The following is a 27,123-nucleotide window of genomic DNA, read 5'->3' as shown; positions in this document are numbered from 1 at the left end:
GTAGACATTTAATAAAATAGACTGTAAATTTGTATTACTAGTTGTAAATTTGTATTAATAGTTGTAAATTGTATTACTAATTCATTTTCAAAAGGAATTTAAAGTTTCTGTAATGACTGGTCAAAAAGACAGTGAGTGACTAGAAGGAAAAATCATTGCTCAGAATTTCATCAATAAAAGAACATTTTAAGCCTGTTAAGAGCAAATTTCCAAAATGAATTTTTGATGTATGAAAATCCAGAGGATTCTCGAAACAAGGGACAGAAATTATTAATACATATTCTTAATATTGGAAATAATCAGGCATAATATGGAGTTATTTCCCAAAATTTCACAGCCAAATGGGGAGTGAAACTAATCAACACATTTTGTTGCCCATTAACATGGAGTTCCATAAGTTTTACAGTAACACAACTATTTGTGAACTGTTGCACTGGCATTGAAAATAATGGTAAGGAGTGTACTTTGAAAGAGACTTTAGGGGCCTCCCCTGGTGGCATAGCAGTTGAGCGCTGGGCTGCGAAGCTGCCCGCAGCCTCTGCAGTGTTGGTTCAATCCCCAGCCGCAGGCGAGGGTCCCACATGGCACGCAGACCTCTCCTGCGGCGCCCATTGCTCCCCTCAGCAGTGTACTTCATCAGTCTGCCTGTTCTGCTCCCCACTCTGGCTCTGGTGAATCCTCTCACCCTCCCGCGCTTCTGACTGTACCCAGTGCTTGTGTAAATAAATAAATAAATCTTTAGGGAAACCAAAAAAAAAAAAAAAAAGAAAGAGACTTTAGGAACTAGAATGTGAGATACTTTGAGCTATGATTAACTATACAGTAGGAGAAGTCATTGAGACCAGGTTTCCTGCAACCTTCAAGTGTCTGACTAGTACTTCTTTCCTTTTAGGTTAGACCTAAACTATTGTAATTGTAAAAGAAAATGTTGGGGTTCCAATGAGTTGTTAATTTTTATTATCTTATTTTAAAAGAACATTTTTTAAACCAAAAACATAAGCAAATATAACCTCAGACAAAAAATAGAGTACTTCAAATTGAATACATAATGTTAACTATGTAAAACTTCACTGCATTGTTCTTTATGCAGACCAGTGAAACCTTTATCAGTCCTTAGGCTTGGGAAAAACAAAAATAGGGAAACGCACAAAAAAGAGGCAAATTATAAGAAGAAATGAATGCATATTAGTATTAATAATAGTAAGGAAGAGGAAGAGAAGTAGTAGATTTAATATATGCCACTGTTCTAAGTGTTTTGGATATATGACCTCATTCCCACAGAACAACTAACTTTACTGAACACAATTAAGTGCTTTAATTGATGTCTGAGCAAATTATTTGGGGAATATAGTATGGAGGATAACAAATTCTCAAAGTAATGGAGAAGACTTTTGTAGAAGTAATATTTGATCTCAACTTTAAAAATGAATAGAATTTCAAGCTTTTATGCTTATCTATATTTTGTTTTCTTCAATTGATTTGTGCTGTTGCATTCCAAGCTAAAAAAAAATAAAGCTTAAACACCTGGTAGATAGTTTTTCCTTCTTGAGGAAACCAATCCCATTTTTCCCAACTTGAAAAACTATAGAACATAACAAGCTTTATTAGTGTTTAAAAGATGTTTGAAAGTTTGAAGATGTTTGAATGAATGCTAATCCACTTGCTGTTAAATTAATAATTAACTTTCTGTTAAATCTTCAGCAACTTAATTAAATCAAATTCCATCCCTGACTACAGTCTTACCTTTTAAATCAGGTAATAACTTTTAAATGCTGAAACAGAGTGTTTCTTCATATTTTAATGTTAGTTCATACAGATAAAGGAGTTTATATATTTAATATTTTAAGTGGATTTTAATTAAATTTTTATTGGATTAAGCCTCCTGATCCTAAATCATATCTAATATTATACCTTTTCCTGTTTTCACCTAGACTCAATGAAATGTTATTTGTTTTTATTTACCAGGAAAGGCCGTTGTTTACCTTGTGGCTTTCCATCTGTTCTTTGTTATGTTTGTATGGTCCTATTGGATGACAATTTTCACATCTCCCGCTTCCCCCTCCAAAGAGGTAAATTCAATGTTAGTAAATTTCCAAATGCTACAACTAATTATGGAATTATTTTCCCTGTGTTATCTTTGTTAAAACTTTATTGCGTAATGCATTTGTTTTGTTTCCATTCATGAAATTGCTCAGTTAACTCTACATTGTGAGTGTGAGTCATAAGCATATTCTCAGATACAACCCACTGACATTTCATAGTAAAAGATTGATAATTGTGCTAATGTTTAACCATACTGATATTTTTCTGCCATGTGTATTTTCTTAAAGACACATTTTATATATTACTAGATTAAATAAATTTAAGAGACAGAATAAATTAGGAAAGTAGAGTTTATTTTTAGAAATCCTTTTAACGTTGCTATTTTCTCAGCCCTGAACAAGTATGTTACAGCTAAAGGAAGTGTTTGTGGGAAACAAATTATCTAGGCTATTGTTCATTAACATTAATATAGCTAGTGCTTTTTCTCTTTGGAAGTACCATTTGGAAAATATTATGAGTAAATATTTATGTGGAGTAAGTTTTAAGACCAGTGTGTCTGTGGCCTTGACACAACCAGCTGAATTCACCAAAAGTTCAGTAGAGTTAGATGGTTAAGAATGTATTTTCTAGAGCTAACTCACCGAGTTTTATTTTCTCCTTTCACACATAACTTAATAAACTCAATTTCCTTACTGGAAAATGGAGCTAACAATAGTACCTGTCTCTGTAAAATGTTTGTGAGGATTAGGTAAGGTTGATTCATGTAAAACTTTTAACATAGTAACTGCCATATACTTAGCACTTAAATGTTTGATGATGATAATGATGATAATGATAAATTATATCCCTTCCCTTTAAATTCATTAAAAATTATAGATTATATGTTTAAAAATAATAATTCCCATTTAATTTTTAATAGAATATATATGGAGAATAATACACATATAGTAAATATATACTTTATAAATTTTCACAAATACAAAACTTTTGAATAATTACCATCAGTTTAAATAAGAGAGCTTTATCAGCATTCTGTCAGCCTCCTCATGCACCCTTCCAGTCAACCACTGCATGAGAAATCCTCTGCTGCCTTTTAATATCATTGACTGGTTTGGCCTAGCTTTGTACTTCTCATAATGAATTCACACAGTCTGTATGCTTATATGTCTAGATTCTTTCATTTACATTATATTTGTGAGATTCATCCATGTTGTTGCATATAGTTGTGGATCATCTCTTTTTTTGACATCTAGAAGCATTTATTTTATGCAAAAAACTTAAATATGATTATGTGTACACTACCTATGCTGAACAATGCCAAGAAACAATATATTGATGCAACAGTTGTCTTCTAAACTAAATAAAAACTGAGCCCAGACTGATAGACAAAAGCATAACACTTATTTCCCAATAGCACAGTGCTGAAAATTGATAGCAATCCTAAACACCTCCAACTTTAAAATGGTCTTTTACACCTATAATTATGTTGCAGTATTTGGAATTTTAAAGGAGTAAAGACTGTCCAGCATTTGGTTTTATAATGTTTGTCACCAGATTTTTATTATTGATGTAAAAAAAAAGTCAGTTTTTTTCAGATCATTTCTTATTGTTATTATTTAGTATTCAATTGTTGCATGAACACAATGTATTTATCTGGTCTGCTGGTGATGGGTATGGGCATTTTGGGTGACTTCAGTTTAAAGTTGTTACAAATAGGACTGCTGTAAACACTGTAGTATTCACATACAAGTATATACATACATAAGTAATTCTTCTGGGTGAATGCCCAGGAGTAGAATTGCTGGATCATGTGTTGTGTGTACATTCAGCATTAGTAGATAATGCCACACAGTCTTGCCCATTTTTTTCTATTGGATGTTTTGGTTTTAAGAGTTAATGTAAGCCATTAATCAAACTTAGTGTTTCTTTTCTGCCAACATTTGATAAATCAACTCTTAAAGTTATTTTACAAACTGCCATTCATATCTAAGTTGAAAGAAGGCTAATTGTATTTAATCAATTGGTAATAGTAATGAAAAACATAGTACAAAACATAGTACATAGTACATATTAAAGTAAATAGTTCTCACTACAGGAAATAAAAAAATAAGGAAAACATTTGTTAATACTTTTGAGAAGTAGTGTAGTAAAGACTTTAAAAACTCAGAATCTGGTGCCAGTTTGCCCAGATATTACTCATCCTTTGTCCCTTACTAGCTGTAAAACATTGGAGACTTTCTTTAGCTATGCATACCTCACTTCTCTCCTCTGTAAAATAAGGATAAGAGCAGAATATACCTAGTAGGATTATTGTAGGAATTGAATAAATTAATATATATGATTAGTAGTATTTATTAATAGTATTTATTAATAAATAGTAGTATTTATTAATAGTATGTAGTTTATAATGTAATGGTGTTTAGAAGACTTCACACATAATATGCCATCTAAATAGTATTTTTTTTTCTTTTTTCATTGTTCTGGCGGTTTTTTAATCTATTTAGTATTCAGCCTAGGTCTTAAGCCTTTATACTACTCACTTCATCCTTCATGCTTCTATTTCCTTTGGGTTCAACTTACTGCCTAAGCCTGAACCTGGTGGCCCTGCTATGGCATGTTCTACTTTCCATGTCATAGAATTTATCACTGCTTTTTTTGGTATGCATCACCTTATTGTCAGTTTTTTGAAGGCAGAGATGATTTCTATCATGTTCTCCACTATATCCTTGTGCCTACTATCTAGCACATAGTAGGTGTTCAACTTATTTTGTATGAATTTAATATTAAATCATTGAGGACTGGCTAAACTAAGCTGCACTGATGACCTAGAACAGGTATTTACATGATCTTACTGTGTGCTGACTAAGAAAGGTCTCCATAAGTAATTACAAAGCTGAGAGACAGGTTCACATATAAATGCATTACAAGCACTCTATAAGCTCAGAGGTTACAGCAACACTTGGGAATTAAATATAGAGGAATTGACTGTCTAAAAAGCAAAACTGTACATTTTTAACAAGGTATAAATATGTGTATTTTTTATTTCAGTTAGAATACTTACTGAGCAGCTATTGTTTGTCAGACTGTGCTAGGCTCTGGGAATAAACAGAAGAACAGACAGCCAGCCTTCCATTTTAAAAGGAAAGACAGATGATGAACAAGTAAATAAACAAATAAAATAATTATAAATTGTGATAAAATTAGAAAGCTTTAGAACATGCTGATGTGTGGTAGAACATAACAGAGTAGAAAGCTACTTTACACGGTATGACCAAAGAAATTTCTGAGGAAGTGTCATTTAATTTGAGACTTTTATAATTATCTCTTTTGCCAAAGTATCTGCTTGTTGAAGGAAGAATTCTGTTATTTGTAGCTATGTCCCTATTGCCTAGAATTTGATGTTGTAAATGACTGAATAAATGATGAGGAGAAGGCAGCATTTGAAGGGCAAATAGGCATCTTACATAACTAAGCATTACCTCCCACAAAACAAAATAGTCTCATCCCTTCTCTGCCAGCTTTACAGAGATAGCTACAAGATAAAATTAAGTTCATTTGTTTGACCTTCATGAACTAACATCTTGTAGCTTCATCTCCATTCTTCTTTCTGAAACTCTGTATCAAGTAAGTTATTTCCCTGAATATATTTTAATATTTCCACATTGTTATACTTTCCATGTGCCCTCCATTTGCAAAGATAATCTTTATCTCTGTCTTCCTGGAAGATTCCTGTTTCTCTTCCAAAACCCAGCTTAGGTACCACTAGTTGCAAATAACATTCACTAACAGCTTTTTTCATATTTTGTAATAAACTGTTAATGTTATGTTTATTTGTAACTCAATTCTTTGTTTACATAGTTAACATTCCTACAATCCAATGGGAATGTACTTTTGAAGGAAAGGGCTATATTTTTACTCTTGGATCCCTGGTACCCAGTACATGCCAAGCTTTTGATTGATACTTAATATATGTTTAAATTGAACCATCTGAACACTGAATTTAAGATAATGGCATTTCATAGTTTGAATTCTGTTTGGTAGGGGTTTTTTTGTTCTTTGTATTTTTTTTTTTGTGGGACCCTCGCTGGTGGCCTGGGATTGAGCAGCCTCTCAACCCAGCACTCAACCGCTGCGACACTAGGGGAGGCACTGTTTGATAGTTTTTAATAAAAAATAGTCTAGTAATTTCAAAAATCTCATCCATTTAAAATTTTGTTTTATTTCATTCTTCACATAAAAATTCTGGTATCACTTGATAGTTCCATGTGGTTTATGCTTTTCAAAATTTATAACCTTAGTTCTTAAAGAAATGAAGGAAATTAAGGTCTGGGATACTATGGGACACTAGTCATAGACCAAACCGAGAAATATGTTCAGATTTTACAAAGAAACTGTAAACTTTGATTGGAACATCTCCTATCCAAATATACATTTAACATCATACCATCTGATTTTTAAATTCAACTATGAATAATTCAGAGATGTTTCATGTCAGAAAAGAATTTTCTAACAAGTTACATTTCTTGAAAAATAGAATAGGCCATCTTGCAAAGTATAAAAATATTTTTAATACCTGAAAGTAATCAAGAGGGGTTGGTCTAAGAAACATCTGAAGATTCCTGTTTGATGGAAGTTAAATAAGTGGCCTCTAGAGTGTCAGCTATAAGATTGTGTGAAAATTTTCTGACTTCTTTATGTCCTGTTCATCTGACTGTTACTTCTAGTCCCTTATAAGTAACTTGGGGTTTCTTGTGCCATCAAGATTTAATAGTAGGAGGCAGGCTAGGTAATTAAATAGATATTTCTATTTCCTAAACCATGGTCTTTTGGTCAGGTTAGACTAGCAATCTGTAAAAAGAAAGAAAATTTATTTTACTTTAACAAAATAGAGGGAAATATAATAGAGTAAAACTCAGAATACATGAATTTTAATTTTAGTTCTGCCAATAAATTATACAGTCTTGGCTAATTCCTGAGCCTCCTTAAGGCAGAACTCTTTCTCCTATACCATACTGTTGCCTTGTTTATAACAGAATAGGGTACATTACAAGCTAATATTGTTATTGATAATGAGATATAAAGAGTATGGGCAGTGGTGTTGCAGATAGACCAAAATACTTAAATATAAAAAAGGTAAAATTCCAGTCATGATTCCTTAGACCTTTTCAAGTAAAACCCTGTAAAAGGTAAAAAATGAGAAACAGTATTATTAAAGTATAAAACATGACTAAGTTTCAAATGATTTTTCATTCTAAAAAATGTTCTGTGAATAAAGACCCAAAGAAACTTAAAGTTCCTGGTTATATGGTTATATGAAATAGATGAATAAAACTGAATGTCCTTATAATACTGCGGTAACACAAGAAAAAGAGTAACTTTCCTTTGTAGGGAAAATACTATGTAAAGAAATGAACTAGCATGAATTCTCACATCCTGGAAATAAAAATTTAAAACTGGAATTTAGAAGCAGAAACATAAAGGAATCTCCTTGTGAATAGGTGACCATATTTGCTTTGACAATCCTTAATAATTCTGGAGAAAGTATTCCCACTGGTTAGCTTTTTAAATGTTGAAACAAAGTAATAGAATAATTTGTTGACCTCATTCTGACATTTGGCCAGAAAATAGGAGGGACCCCATGCCTGTGATTTAGGCAAGTGTATCTTTGGATAGCCTTCCAAAAATTAAAAATTTATTGACAGCCGGCGAGGGTCCCACATGGTGCAGCAGACCTCTCCTGTCATCTCTGTTACTCCCCTCAGCAGTGTATTTCGTCATTCTGCCTGTTTTGTTCCTCGCTTTGTCTCTGGCAAATCCTCTCACCCTCTCGCTTATCTGGCCTGTACCCTGGTTCTTGTGTAAAATGAATAAATAAATCTTTAAAAAAAAAATTTCTTGACACTAACTTTCAATCTCCTTTGATATGTCAAAGGTATGTAGTTTTGTTAAAATGTAGTTGATACAGCTTCTTAAATTTGAAGGCAAATTTTGCATTCATAGAATGCAATAATGTTCTGGATAAAACTTTTTTTTCTGATTGTGATAGTAGTCGTAGGATTAAAAAAGAACTAATAGTTATTTCTTTTTTATAGTTCTACTTGTCAAATTCTGAAAAGGAACGTTACGAAAAGGAATTCAGCCAAGAAAGACAACAAGAAATTTTGAGAAGAGCAGCAAGAGACTTACCTATCTACACTACGTCGGCTTCAAGGAGTAAGGAAAACAAATCTTATATTTCCCAAGGAATTTTTAGAATATGATCATTTCTGCCAAGATATGTTTGATTTAGTGGATATTGTAATTTCCATAAATAATGTCTGCAGGAGCAAAATTTTCCTGTTTCCTATATTTTCTGTGATACTGCAAATACAGATATGCATTATGTATTGATATTTTTAAGGCCTTACATTAATATGAGTCTGCATATTTTTTTTCTAATTCAACCTTCATAGCTAAAAATCTCAGTCATTATTCATAGCAAACCATCCTTTGGAAATTCTTTCAATTTGAATATTGACTGTCACCATGAGGTAATTTTTTAAAAATCAGTAATGTACTAATTTGGAATGGGGAGACATAAAGGAGAGGAGACTTGTTGAAGGTTATAAAGCTAATATTCAGAGTCAGCATTTGAACTCAGGTTTGTCTAGTTCAAAAACTATTGGTATTTCCACTGTTCTTTGAGATATGTGACTGCAACAGTCTGTGGATTATGATCTTATGAGAGAGATAAATCTATGAGTGGCCAAACTGTCATTTAAATACAGGAAACTTAAATTATGTATTATACAACTCATTAATTTAAATATGAGATAATAGTAACAGTTACCAGTTATTGTAAGTGCTTCAAACATATGAATCACTTAAACTTTACAATAACCATATTAGACAGATACTGTTGTCTCTAATTTATAGATGAAGAAAAGGAGACATGGAGCAAATACAATAATTTATTCAACATCATACAGGTATTCTCTGAAAAAATAAGGATTTAAGTCTAGGTTTTCTGGCCCCAGAACCCACTATGCTTGTCAGCTCTAATGGCAAATCACAAGCTCTACCTTTGTGTAGTTATACACAGGTTTTGACTTAGAAAAATTTAAAGGTTGTACAAGATTTTAGAAGGAATATTTGACCAGCTTAAGTTTTTTTGCATTTAATCTGTCCTTTTGCATAACTAATCTATTACCATATAGAATAAAAAAGTAAATTCCAGGGCCTCCCCTGGTGGCGCAACGGTTGAGCGCTGGGCTGGGAAGCTACCTGCAGTCTCTGCAGCGCAGGTTCAATCCCCGGCCGCAGGCAAGGGTCCCACATGGCACGACAGACCTCTCCTTCCCTGCCTGCTGCTCCCTTCAGGAGTGTATTTCGTCAGTCTGCCTGTTCCGTTCCCTGCTCTGGCTCTGGTGAATTCTCTCACCCTCCCGTGCTTCTGACTGTACCCAGTGCAAGTATAAATAAATAATTTTTTTTTTTTAAAAAGTAAATTCCAGGTCAAATCGGAGGTTTTACTGATATAGTGAGAGTCATTAACTTTCTCATCCCTACTTTGCTCACTTTACAATGAAGATAATATCTATATCTCTGGGTTAGTGGAAGTATTTAATTAGAATGAGATACATACTTAGTATAGGTCTCAGAATATAATAATAAAATACCAGTAAATGATAGTTAATTTTAAGTAATCTTTTTTATATTCAATTATGAAAAGTCTAGTTTACAATAATGATTAATAGTTCTATTAATTATATAAATTAAATGTTTTAACCCAAAGTCCAAGATTTCAGAGAATTTATGAACTCCTGAGATTATATGCAAAATTTTGGGTACAGGGAATTTTGGAAATAGCCTATTCATAGCAAAATGATCTAATTTTCAGAGTAGTACATGTGTCCGAAAGAGATAAGAGCCACTTATGCAAAGTGGCTGCATGTAAAGCTTTGCCCCTTTCCATTATTATAAAGGCTTTCCTCTTATCTTAATAATAACTTTCATCTGTTGAATTATGCTAAGCACTTACTGGTGCCAGTTTAATCCTTAGAACAGCTCTGAGATAAGTGCTCACCTCATCTCTATTTTAGAGATAATGAGGCACAACCAAGTCCCAAAGCCCCCCAAGTAGCAAGGTCTAGGGTTCTCATACTTTATCTCTGATTACAGCAGAGTACCTACTCTTGAATACCATCCTGTACTGCATTTGTGTTGCTTAGAATTCAAAATTTTGAGTGTTTGGGGAAAGTGGTGATCATTCTTTTTTATTACTATAGAAGTAATACCCATTAATTTTTAAAAAAACAAAATTAAAAAGAAACTTCATTGACCAAGATTAGTACGCACAATGGAGCTGCCTTCATGGAGTTTGGCAACAACTGGGCAACAGTGATGAATTCCTTTTTGTGCTCTTTTGAGCCATACGGACACATGATTATCTATTCAGGAAACACAATGAGCCCTTCTAAACCTTCTCCCCTCCACTATCTAGATCCAGCCAGTGTTTTTCTAGCTTTGTCCCAACTATTTCCTTATGTCAGCTCTGTGCTAAAACATCCTGTCCTCCTCCACATTTGTGTGTATGTGTGTGTGTGTGTGTGTGTTTGTGTCTTTTCCTCTATTTAGAATAATTGCTTCTTCCTTTCTAAATATATGTTAAAGGTTTAACTCAATATTCACCTGTCTTCATCCCCTTTCCATTTATTTTAACAAGAGTAGTCTTTATAAAGTCTGCTCTGAAAACTTCTCAAATTAATATCTTAGAGATATCTGGGGAGAGATATCTCACAGTGATTTCTCACAGAATCACTGCCTTGTAGCTATTTGTATTCATCTCACCTCTTCAACACCCTCTGTTAGAAATTTCTCTCTTGATCCTTAACACCATATCTCACCAAATAGACACTCAAAGATATTTGTTGAATGAATCTGTTCCTAGCTATATTCTCTATAATGGCTGCTTATATACTTTTAATCTTCCTAGTTTCTCCTTCCCCACTATTTTTCCCATCATAGAATCTGATTTTATGTTTCATCAGAGATAACTGTATCGTCATAATGAGAGTAACTGCTTTATTGAGGATCTACTATATTCCAAGAAATACATTTTTAATCTGTATAATAATCTTAACACTTGTTATTATTTGCATTTACAGAAGAAAAAAATGAAACTTATAGAGTGTAGGTTAGGTCACAATTTAGTGAGAATTAAAATGGAACCTAAATGATGATAGTCCCTGCTGCTTCTGGACATGTGTTGCCAGTGCTTCTTTACAAACTCTGACTTTTACTTACTACATTTCTTTTTTCTTCCTATATGCATTCTTGTCCTTTCTTTTGTTTAGAGATTGCTGACCTTTTCTTCAACCCCAGTTTCTCTTAAAAATCTTGCTTCTTCACTCAAATTCCAAACAACTTTTTCCCTCTGTTACCAGGTATATGTCAAAATATATTTCTTCTTAAAAACAAAAATAAAAATTTGATTCTGATGCTGCATTAAGTACCATTGTAATTTCTCTTCCCTTGGATTATAAATAATCTTCTTCCCAGATAATTCCAGACAATAGGCTTCCATTCTCCCTAACCAACTTCAGTGATTTTTTTGTCATTTTGACTTGTAAAAACTTTCCTGCTTGTACTTGTCAATTCTAATTCTTGACTAGGTATTTATTTTTAAAAATTATTCCTTCTTTAAAATTATAAATCTCAATTCCACAAAGGTGCCTTGCCCCCAGTTCTCTCCATACTGTTCCTTTAACTGTTGTTTTAAAATCATGGAATTCTGATACTACAGTATTGTGATCATTACTGATAGTGTTTTAAGCAGTTTGTTTTCAGGAATAAGTTACTTTTTTATTAACATTAATTAGAATAAATGCAAGGATGCTGTCATGCCAGTACTCACTTGTATTCCAAACTTTTTCTTGTGTGTCAGGCTAAAGGATGTAATTGCAGCTACACACACAAAGATTATATGACCTGCAATCTGGCTGCAGCATCATTCCTGTTGTTTCAGGAAAAAGAAGCTCCAAACCTCTCCCCACAAAGCTCAGTAGTTACTACTAAGACTTTGTAACTCATCTTGGCATGGCCTTTCAAGTCAGCATCACTGGCGCTCACTGGAACTCCACACTTGTATTTCCAGCTTCAAGGGATAGCTGTGCTTGAATTACCTACTAATCAAACCTTCAAACTCAAAAAAAAAAAAAAAAAAACCTGGATTTATTCATTTAAAATGTAATTCCATGGAAACAGGAAGCGTGTCTGTCTTAATCACCTTTATATCTTAATATTCTCAGGAACAAGTAGAATTTGTCACATAAAGGAAGCTCTAAATATTTGCTGAATGAATGAATGAAAAACACCCTATCCTAGTCCACGCCCTTCCCCTTCCATTGAGCATTCTGTAAATCACAAAATCATTCTCGCCACCAAAGACTAGAAACTAAAGTTTTCTTTGATTACTACTTTTACTTCAGTTCTATCTACTCAGTCATCAAGGCCCCTTAAAGTCTTATTAAAAGGTCTATTTGGTTTAATCTCATCTCAGGCAATGTCAGAATTTTGTTTGTAGGAAGTATAGAGAGAAAGGAAAACAAGATAATGTAACTTCTGATCCTTCTTGATCTTACCACTCGTTTAGCTTTATATCCTTGAGGAAAATACTTTCTCTGTTTGTTTAATCTATAAAATTAAGAGATTGTCCTAGGAAATTTTGACAGTCCCTTATAGCTCTTTTCCTACATTGTATAATTTTATCTCCCTAGTGGCCAACCCAGGAGAGATAATATAGAAGACGCTCAATAAGTTAGCTTACTCATTTACTAAGTGGATATTTGTATAAGTTCCCCCCAGTTTAGAGAGAATTTTAACAAATTGTAAAAGTAATACATGCCCATGAATTTAAAAAAAAACAACAGAAGAAACAGTTTTGTTTTTTTTTTGAAAGATTTATTTATTTATTTATACAAGCACTGGGTACAGTCAGAAGCATAGGAGGGTGAGAGAATTCACCAGAGCAAGGAACAGAATAGGCAGACTGACGAAATACACTGCTGAGGGGAGCAGTGGGCGCTGTAGGAGAGGTCTGTGCACCATGTGGGACCCTCGCCAGCGGCCGGGGATCCAACCAGCGCTACAAAGGCTGCGGGCAGCTTTGCAGCCCAGCACTTGACCTCTGCACCACCAGGGGAGGCCCAGAAGAAACAGTTTTTAAGGGTGAGCCTGCATAGCTAATCCTGGCACTATTCCCTAGAAGTTCCCGCCCTTCCTTGTATATCCTTGTAAAAAATTTCTTATAAAAGCAAAGTATTACAAAACTTACATAATTAACATAACAATCTTAGATTTTAAACAATACAAATTTGGTTACCTGGATAGTGCCTTTTAGCAGATGTAACGTCTAGTATTGCTTCAAATTAAAACTTTGTGGCTTTCTTATATATGTTAATTCATATCTGGAAATGGATGCATGTTATTGAGCTTTGTAAAGAAAAAACTATATACATTCTCTTTCTCCTTAAAGATATGAAACACACTACATCTTCAAATATTGCTACAATATTTTTTCCTTTTAATGTATTGGCATTCTTCTAATTTAAAAAACATGTATATTTTATTTTATTTTATTTTTTAAAGATTTATTTATTCATTTATACAAGCACTGGGTACAGTCAGGAGCGTGGGAGGGTGAGAGAATTAACCAGAGCCAGAGAGGGGAGCAGAGCAGGCAGAAGGACCCAAGTACACTGCTGAGGGGAGCAGCGGGCAGCAGGAGAGGCCTGCGCGCCGTGTGGGACCCTCCTCTGGTGGCCGGGGAGCAGCCGGGGATCAAACCGGCGCTGCAGGTTTGATCAAAGAGGCTGCAGGCAGCCTGGCAACCCAGTGCTCAACCGCTGCGCCACCGGGGAGGCCCTAAAAAGCATGTATATTTTATTTGGAAAATTCTTGTTTAAAGTCTGCACAGTAAATCCAACATGTGAATAAATCATGAAATGCTTAACCATTTTCATAATTCAATTTATTTTTTATGTTTTGTCATTTAAAACAATGCCATAGTGAACATGTCTACAGAATACATTTTCCAGAAATAGAAATCCTGGGTCAAACAACATAAATTTTAATAGATACTACCAAATTTCCTTCCACAAAGATTGTAATACACAATATGGCCCACTTGTAAGTTCTTATTTAAACCTGTCTTCTGTGCTGTTACTGTGTTTGTTAGGGCTTACAACCTCAAGTAACAGACAATAATTTAAACCTTCTATGCTTCCTCTCTTCCCCCCCTCCAAAAATACCAAAAAATATGGGATGGTATAAGGAATTACTGATGGGTATTTCCTCTAAGCTAAGGCAGGACTATAGAAACAATTGAAACCAAAGTTAGAAAGCCAGAACTCTCTACAACTGTTTCTGCTTATTTCTGTGCATGTTTCATTTTTGATACTGTCTCCTGTCAAAAGATCTTTCATTTCTTATTCAATCCACAAGGCAAAATATAGCTATCCTTTGTTAACTAGTTAATACAGCTCTAGCAACACAGAATATAATCCACTGGATTATATCTTAATAAGGAAGGAAATGAACTAGAAGAGGATATATGGAACCTCCTTGGTGGCCTAGGGGTTAGAAGTCTCAGCACTATCACCTTGATGGCCTGAGTTCTATCCCAGGCCAGGTATGGCACAGTAAACCTGTCCTATCTTACCTGCTGCCCCCCGTTAGCAGTATATTTTAGTAAGTCTGCCTGTTCTGCTCCCCATTCTGTCTCTGGTGAATCCTGAATCACCTCCTGAATCTCTGGCCTACACCCAATTCCTCTATGCAAAAATAAATAAATAAAATCTTTTTAGCAGTATATTTTAGTAAGTCTGCCTGTTCTGCTCCCCATTCTGTCTCTGGTGAATCCTGAATCACCTCCTGAATCTCTGGCCTACACCCAATTCTTCTATGCAAAAATAAATAAATAAAATCTTTTAAAAAAAAAAAGAGGAAGAAGAGACTGGAAATCTCATGGTAAAAAGGGAGGCAGTTTGAAATCATTTCCCAGAGAAAAAACTAACTTACACATCAGGCAGATAGACCCAAAAGAAGTCTACTACACTTATAATAGGTGGACTATTTACCAATCAAATGCTCTAACTCTGTAAAAGTTATCAGCTATTTGTGAAAGACTCAGTAGTTTGTCTTCTTGCTAAGACACTGCTTTTTGTTTGCTTTGGAAGTTCATCATATGAAGAAAGATCAGCATTTCACTTTAATTTTATTGTTCTCTAGTTATCTAAAATACTGATTTTAAAGATTGATTTTATTGGGCCTCCCCTGGTGGCGCAGCGGTTGAGTGCTGGGCTGCGAAGCTGCCTGCAGCCTCTGCAGCACCACTTCCATCCCTGGCTGCCAGGGAGGGTCCCACCTGGTGCACAGACCTCTCCTGCCACCCGCTGCTCCCCTCGGCAGTGTATTTCTTCAGTCTGCCTGTTCTGCTCCCCGCTCGGCTCTGAATTCTCTCACCCTCCTGCGCTTCTGACTGTACCCAGTGCTTGTATGTATAAATAAATAAATAAATAAATAAATAAATAAATAAATAAATAAATAAAACTTTAAAAAAAAGAATTGATTTTAAAGAATTGATTTATTAAATCTTGGGATATTTCTCTTATGAATCTCAATCTGTATTGTCACTTACATAATTTCAAAACTAAAATCTCTGATTCTGATTGTACTCTTATTCCAGTGGACATTTGCTCTTTACTTTTTTTTATTAGAATACTTGGAAAAATAAGTCTTCTTTGAACTGACATCCTGTTTCTCTCTGGCTTTTTACTCTGCTCTATTCACATAGAGCCTTTTGCTATTCCTTGAACAAACTGATTAATACTCCTGCCCCAAGGCCTGTTCTCTCTGCTTAGAATCCTTTTTTTCCTAGATATGTGTGTGACTCATTAACTCTCCTCTTTCAATTTCAGTTTTCTCAAATGTCTCTGAAATTATAATACCCTAATACTTCTTTCATACTTTATTTTTCTTAACTGCCACTAATATACATACTATTTATTTTGTTAACTTGTTTATTACTCCCCATCTGTTTTTGATAGGACTTAAGTTCTGTGAGGTCAGGGACTTATGCCTAGAACAGTATTTGGTACCTAGTAGGTGCTCATTATGTTTTGAAAGAATGAACATATAAATTGGGCAAAAGAAGCATGTATTAATATTTATTAATAATGGGAAGACGTTCTCCATTTTGCTATTTATCCAGACAGGAGTTGTATGGTTTTTGTTTCTTAAAGCTATTTTAGAATTTCAAAAACAAAATCCTATAGCATGCTTTAATGTTTAGATACATTCATTTTAAAATTATAAGTTGTTAATTTTCCAGAGTTGTTTATAAAAGAAATGAAAGCAAATTTTATAGTTAAACTAAATTTGTACATTCTTCAACAACTTTCTTTTAATTCGTAAATACAGCCATCAGATACTGTGAAAGATGTCAGTTGATTAAACCTGACCGTGCGCATCACTGCTCAGCATGTGACATGTAAGTGTTACTCATTTGCTTTCATTTAAGTCCATCACTGGATGTTGGTGAAAGGAGAATGCTAAGGGGAAGGAACATTTTATATGCTTAATACATAGTATAAACATGTCATCCTCTCCAGTTACTTGCTATGTATGCAGGACAAACAAAACTATGTATATAAACTAGAATATACTTTAAAGTAATTTTGGTAGTAATTCCTGATCCAGTTGATAGAAATTTCTTTAAATATACTTTCATGTTTATGCTTAATACAATATTGATAAGCAAATAAGTTCCAACTCTTGGAAAAAATAAAACACTATTTCCATGGTTAAAAAGGCCAGAATTATGTTATCTTTTAAAACCTAAAAAACCACAAAAATACTGTTTTCAGTCTCTTGCTTTTTTATTATATTTTATATGTTTCTTACATCATTTTTCATTTTTGCACAATGTACACATTTTCATCTTGGTTATATTCCCCATACAATTCTCACCCCCCTTATTTGACCCTAATCTTTCCTCCCCCTCCCCCATAGTGTGTCTCTGGTTTATAGTTGCTTGTTGATTTTGATTTTTACTTTATTATAATTAGTCTTTTTCCTGGTCCCTTATTTAGGTTTTCTAAATTCCTATCTGTGACATTGTCTTAGAAAAATTTGAAAGATTTAATTCTTTGTGCACTTGCGAGAAGGTAATGTGTTGAAGAAAAGATCCCTGGTTTGGGAATTTCAACTAGTCCTGAACCTTAGTTAGATAATCTATTGAACCTTCTGGGTACTAGTTTATTCATTTGTTATTATTACTTGAGACAATCTGTCGTTTTACTTTATAGAAGTATAGATTACATATCCACTGGTAGGGAGGCATATTTTGGTGTGTTTTTTCTGATTATAAAAGTACAGTAGTGATTATCAATGGGATAATCTTGTAAAATATGTGAAATCTTATAAAATTTTATAAAATATGTGAAAAATGACCATTAGTGTTAATACTTTAACATATTTGCTGCTAAGATTTTATTTTTATGACTTGACCATGTTTAAAATAATAGAGGAATTGTCTATATTTACTTTTATTGCTAGCTGATTTGTAAACTAGATCTAGCTAATATACCAAATACTGTATGCATCATATCTGAATATTAAAATTTATCTTAATGTGACCTAAGACAACATGATTATCCCTTTCTTATAAAAATACTTGTGGAAATATCAGGAATTTTCTGTAATGTTCACTGGGTTATTTTCCCTAATATGTATTCGTAAAGGGAAAATTTTAACTCCAAAAAAAAAAAAAAACTATTAGAATTAGGTGAATTTTTCACATGGATTTTCTTATGCTTATTTGTTTTTTAGATGTATTCTTAAGATGGATCATCACTGTCCTTGGTATGTATAAAAAATAGAGGAAATCATATTGGGGGGTGGAAAGACAAGAAGAAGAGAATTTACAGTGATTTACCTTGGTCTTCTAAATTTGGAAGTTCAGTTTTACTACTCATCATAAACAAGATTGATCTAGCTTTAAATATATTTATTTATACACAATGTACATGGATCCATACATGTGTAGGGTACATGTTTATATTAATGTTTTATTTTAAAAACATAATGTTATTAACCCAAATAATTATATATTTAGAATTAACATTAAAATTCCAGATTTTGGGCCTCCCTAGTGGCCTAAAGGGGTGAAGTCTCAGCACTATCACTGCTATAGCCTGAGTTTAATCCCCAGCCAAGGAGCTAACCCACATACGGTGCAGCAGACCTCTCCTGTCTCTCCTACTGTCCCCCGTAGCAGTATATTTCAGTCAATATGCCTGTTCTGCTCCTCACTCTTTCTGTGATGAATCCTTTCAACCCCCCCCTCATCTCTGACCTACACCCCAGTTCTTCTATGCAAAAATAAATAAATCTTTAAAATAATTTCCAGATTTTTTTAGAGAACTGCTTAAAAACACATACCCACAACTAAAACACTGCTCTCTACTTCTCAAATGACCAATTTCCAAGTAATGATGATTTTGATCTGTTATATATTATTATTATGGTTTAAAAAATACACGAGCTCTACCATCCTCACCATTTCTGTAGTGTTATGTTCACATTGTTGTGCAACCAATCTCAAGTACTTTTTTTTTTAAAGATTGATTTATTTATGCAAGAACCGGGGTAGAGGCCAAATGTGTGGGAGGGTGAAAGGATTCACCAGAGACAAGCGGGGAACAGAAGAGGCAGACTGACTGAAATACACTGCTGAGGGGAGCAGCGAGCAAGAGAGGAGAGGTCTGCTGCACCATATGGGTAGCTCCCCGGCCAGCAGGGATGGAAGCCGAGCTGCAGAGACTGCGGACAGCTTCACAGCGCTGCGCTCAACTGCCTGTGCCTCCAGGGATGTCCTCAAGAACTTTTTCCTCTTATAAAACTGAAATGCTATGCTATTAAACAATAACCATTTTCATCTCCCTCCCAAGCAAACACTATTCGGTTTTTGGTTTCTGTGAGTTTGTGGTTTATCTTATTTTCACTGTGTGACTTTCTTTGTTCTTCTAGGGTGAATAACTGTGTAGGATTTTCTAATTACAAATTCTTCCTGCTGTTTTTATTATACTCCCTATTATATTGCCTTTTTGTGGCTGCAACAGTTTTACAGTACTTTATAAAATTTTGGACGGTAAGTCTTTTTCTATCTTACACATATGTTAAGACTTTTTAAGATGCTGTATTCATAAAGAATTACTTCATTCTTTATCACACATAGATAAACTTCAGTTTTACTCATCAGAATATATGGATCATCTGAGCATAGGTGGGATTATAATTAACCTTCATATATACATATGTATGTGTAAATAAAAAAAATTAAAACATGGTATAGAGGGCTTTTTTTAATGATCAAACTATTTTCAGCCATACTTTAATAATAAATCAGTTTTAGGGAACTAATTGCTTTTATTTGAGTTGATGAGACTTAATGAATGCAGTTTTATAGTATTACAAGTGAAATTTACTCCCCAGGTGTAAACTATTAATCTATTTTCTCTCTATATAAGTATCCTTTTTTCTGTCATGAGTTGTAAATGTTTTTTCACACATTTATATCTTACAAACCTGTTTTCTTTTTATCAAATTAGAGTTTTATATTTTTAAAGCAATATTTTTATGATTCCTGATTTTTTTATTTAAAAGCATTACTTTTTATTGTGATTCCTGGCTTTAGTATATTCACTGCAGGTTTTTACAGGGTTTTCTTTTGGCATTTTTACTGCTTTTGTTTTCACCTTTGAATCTGCGGTTTTGAAGGAATAGATTATTGTGTTAAAAAGTATTTTTGTAGGTATTATTCCTGTGAAGGTGTTTTCAAATGTAAGTTTTATTATTATTTAAATATGGTAAAACCATAAGTCAGTAGATAATTACCATTGAAAAGATGGTTTATTATTCACAGTTCTCAAGACAGGGGGCATCCCGCACTATGCCACATCATGCAAGGAAGCATGAGGGCCATTCAGGGAGCTGAAGGAGCCAGAATCAGACACTTCATTGTAGTCTCCATGGGAAAGATAAGGCCAAGTAGAGTAAGCTAATTGAAGATTAGGTAGTCTGTTTCAGTGTTCTCTTGGCATAGGGCCTGACCCTGATTGTCTGACACCTATCTCTGGGATGAGTAGAGAAGGAAAATATTGTCTCCTGGAATGTACGAGCCAGATAGAGGAGGTGGTTTCAAGTATGGACTCTGGATTGGTTAGTTTGTATATGAGAGGTACATTCTTGCTATCTCATAAGAATTGGATAACTGTGCAAGAGGCATTCTCTCCCTAGTAATCAAGGCCCCAGATGTCCAAACATAAAGAATACAGAAAAAAAGAAAGTATATACTTGATGCAGAAGCAACTATTATTATCCAGTTTTCACAACTGGAAACTGAGGTAAATTATATAACCACCCAATGTTAAATACTTAATAATACAGAAAACCAAAATTTTACTTAGGTTGTCTACTTTAACATCCAGATACCTCTCACTATGACTTGGCTCTAATAGTCATAATTCAAAAGAGCTTATAATTAAAATCCCAAATCACCAAGCACAATTTTTCCCAAGAAATAGCTAATACATTTAAGACAGATTTTTGTTACAACATCATTCAATTTTTAAAGTTTACTTAAAACTAGAGTCTCCTAGCACTTATAATACCTCTGTGCATGTTAGAAAAGAGACTTCAGTTCTGTATGATCTCAACCAAATACTTTTTGGCAGCTGTTAGTTTCAGTGATTTCTTCTATTTTTCCTTTTATTCTCTCTTTCCATTTTGATCAGTGAAACTAACAACTGGTATTTTTAAAAGATAAACCGACATTAGACTCATCCAAAAAAAAGGAGAGGACTCAAATACATAAAATCAGAAATGAAAGAAAAGGTTTTACAATGGATACCACAGGAAACCAAAGGATCATCAGCTACTAAGGACAATTACACATAAAAAAAACTGAACAGTGTAAAAGTGGTTTAGGAGAATCTTGAAGAAATAGGAAATCTGAACAGATATATTATTAATAAGGAGACTGAATCAGAAGTTAGAAACCCTCCCAACAAACAACAGTACAGGACCTGATGGCTTCATTGATGAATTCTACCTGCCATTTAAAGAACAACTAATACTAACCCTTTTCATACTTTTCCAAAATAAAAACAAGAGGAAACTGTGCAAAACTCATTTCTAGGAGTCCAGCATTACCCTATAGTAGTTTGCAACTATTAGATACCCCCCCCAGGAAATACTAAAAAGAGCTCTAGTATCTAAATGGAAGAGAGGAACAAACACAAAGAACTGAATAAGGAAATAAATAGAAACACAAAATTATAGAAAAAATGGTAGTGACACATTCATATATCAATAATCATTCTAAATGTAAATGGTCTGCATTTACCAATCAAAGGACATAGAATATCTATTTGGAATAGAAAACACAATACACCTAAATTCCAAGGATAAACACAGACTAAAAGTAAAAGGATGAAAAATAATTTTACAAACGAATAGGACCCAAAGGAAGATGGGGACAGCTTTACTTTTAGCACATAAAATAGAGGTCCAGCTAAGAAAAGCTAACGAGAGAGAGACAGGAATGGATAACTACATAATGACTAAGGGAACAATATATCAGGAAGGCCTAATACTCATAAATATATGCTTTCCAAATGAAGGAGCACCAAAATACATTAGGCAACTACTATCAATTTTGAAAACAGACATTGGAAAAAACACATTTCTGGTAGCAGTTTTTAATATCCCACTCTCACCAATGGACAGATCAATGAGACAAAATAAATAGGGACACAGTCATTAACAAAGAATTACTAATAGATAAAATAGATCTAATAGTTGTAAGGCACTGCACCCCCCAAAAGCCAAATACACTCTTTTCTCAAATACACAAGGGTCATTCTCCAGGATTGATCACATATTGGTTCATAATGTAAGTATCAACAAATTCACAAAGATTGAAATCATACTAAGTATCCTTTCTGACCATAAGGTGTCAAAGTAGAAATCAACTATAAAAAGAAAGCAGGGAAGTCCTCTCATATGTGGAGACTGAACAGCACTCTACTAATAGATCACTGAATCAAAGAAATTAAAAAAATACTTTGAGACAATTGATAATGACAATACAACCTTCCAGAACTTACTGCACACAGCAAAAGCACTAATAAAAGGGAAGCATATGACAATACAGGTTGACATAAAGACAAGAAAGAGGCCAAATTAACAACCAAGTTTCTCATTTGAATGAATTAGAAAAAGAAGCACCAAAAAAAAAAAAAGTCAGAAGACAGGAAATAATAAAAATTAGAACATAAATAAATAGAAATAAAAAAGACAAGTCTAAAAGATCAATAAATAAAACCAAAACCTGCTTCTTTGAAAAAATAAACAACATAGACAACAAATCTCTAGCAAGGCTCACTAAGAAAAAAGGGGGAAAACTTAAACAGATTCAAAAATGAAAGAGGAGAAGTTACAAAAGTCACTGCAGACATTCAGAGGTAATAAGAAATTTCTCTAACATATATCCAAACAAGGTCAAAAGTCTGGATGAGATGGACAGATTCTTAGAATTATGCAATCATTCAAGGCTAAATAGAGAAGAAACAGGAAAACTGAACAAACAAATCACAGGCAAGGAAATTGAAACAGTAGTCGAAGCACTCCCAAAAACAGAAGTCCAGGACCAGAATGAGTCACAAGTGAGTTCCACCAAACATTGAATGATGAATTAACAACTATCTTGCTCAAACTCTTTAAAAAAATTGAGAAGGAAAGAATACTTCAAATTATACATTAAGAAACCAACATTACTACCAAAACCAAACAAAGACAACACACAAAAAGAAAACTATAGACCAGTCTCCCTAGTGAAAACAGACTCAAAAATCATCAATAAAATTTTGGGAAACCAAATCTAACAATGCATTATAAGGATTATGTGTCATGACCAAATGAAATTTATACCTAGGGACACCAAGATGGTTAAACCTGTGAAAACCAACATAATTCACCACATCAACAAAATGAAAGATAAAAGCCATATGATTATTTCAGTAGATGCCAAGACAGTATTTGATAAGATTCAACATCCATTTATGATGAAAACCCTGAATAATGGGATAAGTAGGACATAATAAAAGTCATAATGGGACATAATAAAAGACATAATAAAAGTCGTATATGATAAACCCACAATGGCATCTATCTCAGTGGTGAAAAACTAACAACCTTGTGATAAGACAAGGATGTCCATTCTCATCACTACTGTTGAGCATAGTTTTGAACGTTCTATCTAGAGCAATTAAGAAAAAAAGATATATAGGGTCACCCCTGGTGGCGCAGCAGTTGAGTGCTGGGCTGCGAAGCTGCCCTCAGCCTCTGCAGCACCGGTTCAATCCCCGGCCGCCAGCGAGGGTCCCACATGGTGCGACAGACCTCTGCTGCCCGCTGCTCTTCTCAGCAGTGTACTTCGTCATTCTGCCTGTTCTATTCCCCGCTCTGCCTCTGGTGAATTCTCTCACCCTCCCATGCTTCTGACTGTACCCAGTGCTTGTATAAATAAATAAATCTTTAAAAAAAAAAAAAGAAAAAAGATATAAAAGAAGGCCAAATTTGGAAAGAAGTAAAGCTATTATTTGCAGACAACATGATAATATACAGAGAGAATCCTTAAGAGGCCATGAAAAAAACTAATTAAAACAATAAGCCAGCAAAGTGGCAGGTTACAAAAGTAATACAGAAAAATAATTGCCTTCTTGTATGCAAGCAATAAGCTAGAAAAGAAAGAAATTAAGAAAACCACCTCATTTACAGTTACACCAAAAGAAATGAAATGCCTAGGAGTAAACAAAAGCGGTGAAGGACCTATACAAAAAAATAAAAACAAAAAACTGGAAGACAATATTAAAAAAAAAAGTAGAAGACAAAAAGAAATGGAAAGATATTCCCTGTTTATGGATTGAAAAAATTAACATTGTCAAAATGGCCACCCTACCCAAAGCTATTTACATGTTTAGTGCAATGCCAATGAAAATTCCAATGGCATTCTTCAAAGAAATGGAACAAACATTACTGAAATTGATGTGGAACCACAAAAGACCCCAGAGCCAAAGGTAGCCTGACAAAAAAGGGAGAAATGATGGTATTACACTTCTAGACTTCAAACTGTACTATAAAGTCATCATAATTAAAACTAGAATGAAAACACAAACCAATGGAATAAAATTGAGAGCCCAGAAATAAACTCACACATATAGGCAACTAATCTATGACAAAGAAGTGAAGAATATACACCTATGGAAAGCTCCTCAATAAATGGTGTTAGGAAAATTGTACTGCCAAGCACAAAAGTGAAATTATACCACTGTCTCACACCATACACAAAAGAACTCAGAATGGGCCTCCTTAGTGGCACAAGGGGTTAAGTTTCAGCACTCCGAAGCTGTCCGCAGCCACTGCAGCCAGAGTTCCATCCCCCACCAGGGAGCTAAACAAAATGGTGCAGCAGACCTCTCATCTCACCCCACTGCTCCCCTCAGCAGTGTATTTCAGTAGATCCACCTATTCTCCCCATTCTGTCTCTGGTGAATCCTCTCACCCCCGCACCTCTGGCCTATACCCATTCTTATATGCATAAATAAAAATCTTTAAAACTCAAAATGAATAAAAGACATGGATATAAGACTGAAATGATAAAATACATAAAAGAAAATATAACAAAAAAGGTGAAGGACCTATTCAAGAAAACTATAAGACACTGTTAAAAGAAATAGAAGAAAACACAAAGAAATGGAAAGACATCCCTTGCTCATGGATTGGAAGAACTAACATTATCAGAATGGCCATCCTACTGGAAGCAATTTACAGATTCATGCTATTCTGATAAAAAAAAATTTCAATGACATTCTTCAAAGAAATAGAACAAATATTGATGAAATTCATATGGAGCCGCAAAAGAAGTCTCAAATAGCCAAACCTCTCCTGACTAAAAGGAATGGAGGTATCACACTCCCTGATTTCAAACTACAAAGCCATAATAATTAAAGCAGTATGGTACTGGAACAAAAGCAGATACACAGACCAATGGACTCAAATAGAAAACCCAGAAATAAACCCACATATTTATGGACAACTAATCTTTGACAAAGAAGCAAAGAATATGCAGTGGAACAAGCACAGTTTGTTCAATAAATTGTTCTGGGAAAATTCGACTGCTAGTTGCAAAAGAATGAAGCTAGACTACTACCTCACACCATACACAAAAACCAACTCAAAATAGATAAAAGGCCTGAATGTAAGACCTGAAACCATAAAATATATAGAAGAAAATATAGGCAAAACACTACATGATATACATCTCAGTAACATCTTTAAAGATACATCACCCAAAGCAAAGAAAGTGAAGGAAAAGATAAACAACTGGGATTACATCAAACTAAAAAGCTTCTGTACAGCAGAAGAGACAGCAAAACAAAGAGACACTCTACTGATTGGGAGAAAATTTTTGCACACAATAGAACTGATAAGGGGCTGATCACAAATCTCTACAAAGAGCTCACACAACAAAAACAAAGTAAACAATCTAGTGAAAAAATGGGCAGAAGAGCTAAAAGGACACTTCTCCAAAGAGGAAATTCAAGTGGCCAACAGACATGAAAAAATGTTCACATGCCTTATAACCAGGGAAATGCAAATCAAAACCACAATGATATACCACCTTACACCATGAGAATGGCACACACTGAATAAACGGGCAACAACAAAGTTTGGTGAGAATGTGAAGAAAAATAAAATCTTGGGCTTCCCCGGTGGTGCAGCGGGTTGAGCGCAGCACTGTGAAGCTGTCCGCAGCCTTCATGGCGCCTGTTCGATTTCCGTCCAGGGAGAGTCCCACATGGCGCCGCAGACCTCTCCTGTCTCACCTGCTGCTCCCCTTAGCAGTGTATTTTGGTCCTTCTGTCTGTTATGCTTCCCACTCGGTCTCTGGTGGATTCTCTCACCCTCCCGTGCCTCTGGCCTGTACCCCAGTGCTGGTATAAATGAATAAAAATTTAGAAGAAAGAAAAAGGAACTGTCCTACACTGCTGGTGTGAATGCAAACTGGTCCAACCACTATGGAAAGCTGCGTGGAGGTCCCTCTGTTTACCAAAAATGGAGCTACCCAGCAATCCCACTCCTAGGAATCTACCCAAAGGACACTGAAACATTAATTCAAAAAGATACCTGCACCCATATGTTTATTGTAGCACTATTCACAATAGGTAAGATATGGAAACAACCCAAGTGCCCAAAAATAGATGACTGGATCAAGAAGATGTGGTATATATACATAATGGAATACTATTTAGCAATCAAAGAAGATAAACTCATGCTATTTGCAGCAACATGGATGGTGCTTTAAGGGAGCATGCTCAGTGAAATAAGCCAGAAGGAAAAAGAAAAATATCAAAGGGATTCACTTATAGGAGGAATGTAGGAGAACCAAATAATGGCTTTGGAAAAAAGAATAACAATAATAATAATAATAAAAACTAATAGGCAACCATAAATAAGAGGCGTTCTGCAAGGGAGGGGGAAGAAAGGGAACAGGGAGAGATGGGACTGTGGTGATGGTTCATGAGTGAACTGGTGGTAGGATTTTTACAGGAAATACACAATAATGTAAAAGATGTAAATTAAAAGGGCCTCCCAGGTGGTGCAGTGGTTGAGCACTGGGCTGCAAAGCTACCCACAGCCTCTGCATTGCTGGTTCAATCCCCAGCCAGCTGATGAGGGTCCCACATGGCACGCAGACCTCTCCTGCCGCTCCCGCTGCTCCCCTCAGCAGTGTACTTCATCTGTCTGCCTGTTCTTTTCCCCACTCTGGCTCTGGTGAATTCTCTCACCCTCCTGTGCTTCTGACTGTACCCAGTGCTTGTATAAATAAATAAATAAATCTTTTAAAAAGATATAAATTAAAAAATAAATTATAAAAATATAAAATATAGGCAAAATACTCTATGACATAAACTT

At 34.5% G+C, this 27,123-nt stretch overlaps 1 protein-coding gene across 2 annotated transcripts in view; it reads left to right on the top strand.

Annotated features, from left to right (window-relative positions):
- The window catches only part of ZDHHC20 (zDHHC palmitoyltransferase 20), a gene marked incomplete at its 5' end in the record, with an annotated part of 72,444 nt that overhangs the window by 27,949 nt on the left and 17,372 nt on the right, over nucleotides 1-27,123 (top strand). For both annotated transcript variants that reach the window (XM_084234346.1, XM_084234345.1), the window contains 5 exons: nucleotides 1,966-2,069; nucleotides 8,136-8,256; nucleotides 16,504-16,573; nucleotides 17,914-17,946; nucleotides 19,114-19,234. In XM_084234346.1, coding sequence (XP_084090472.1) covers nucleotides 1,966-2,069; nucleotides 8,136-8,256; nucleotides 16,504-16,573; nucleotides 17,914-17,946; nucleotides 19,114-19,234 — 449 coding nt within the window. The remainder of the gene's footprint in view (nucleotides 1-1,965; nucleotides 2,070-8,135; nucleotides 8,257-16,503; nucleotides 16,574-17,913; nucleotides 17,947-19,113; nucleotides 19,235-27,123) is intronic.

The sequence above is a fragment of the Talpa europaea genome (assembly GCF_964194135.1).
Source record: "Talpa europaea genome assembly, chromosome: 6".
In the NCBI taxonomy this organism is placed as follows: Eukaryota; Metazoa; Chordata; class Mammalia; order Eulipotyphla; family Talpidae; genus Talpa; species Talpa europaea.
The sequence above is the reverse complement of the archived record's forward strand: the minus strand, read 5'-3'. Positions and strand labels throughout refer to the sequence as shown.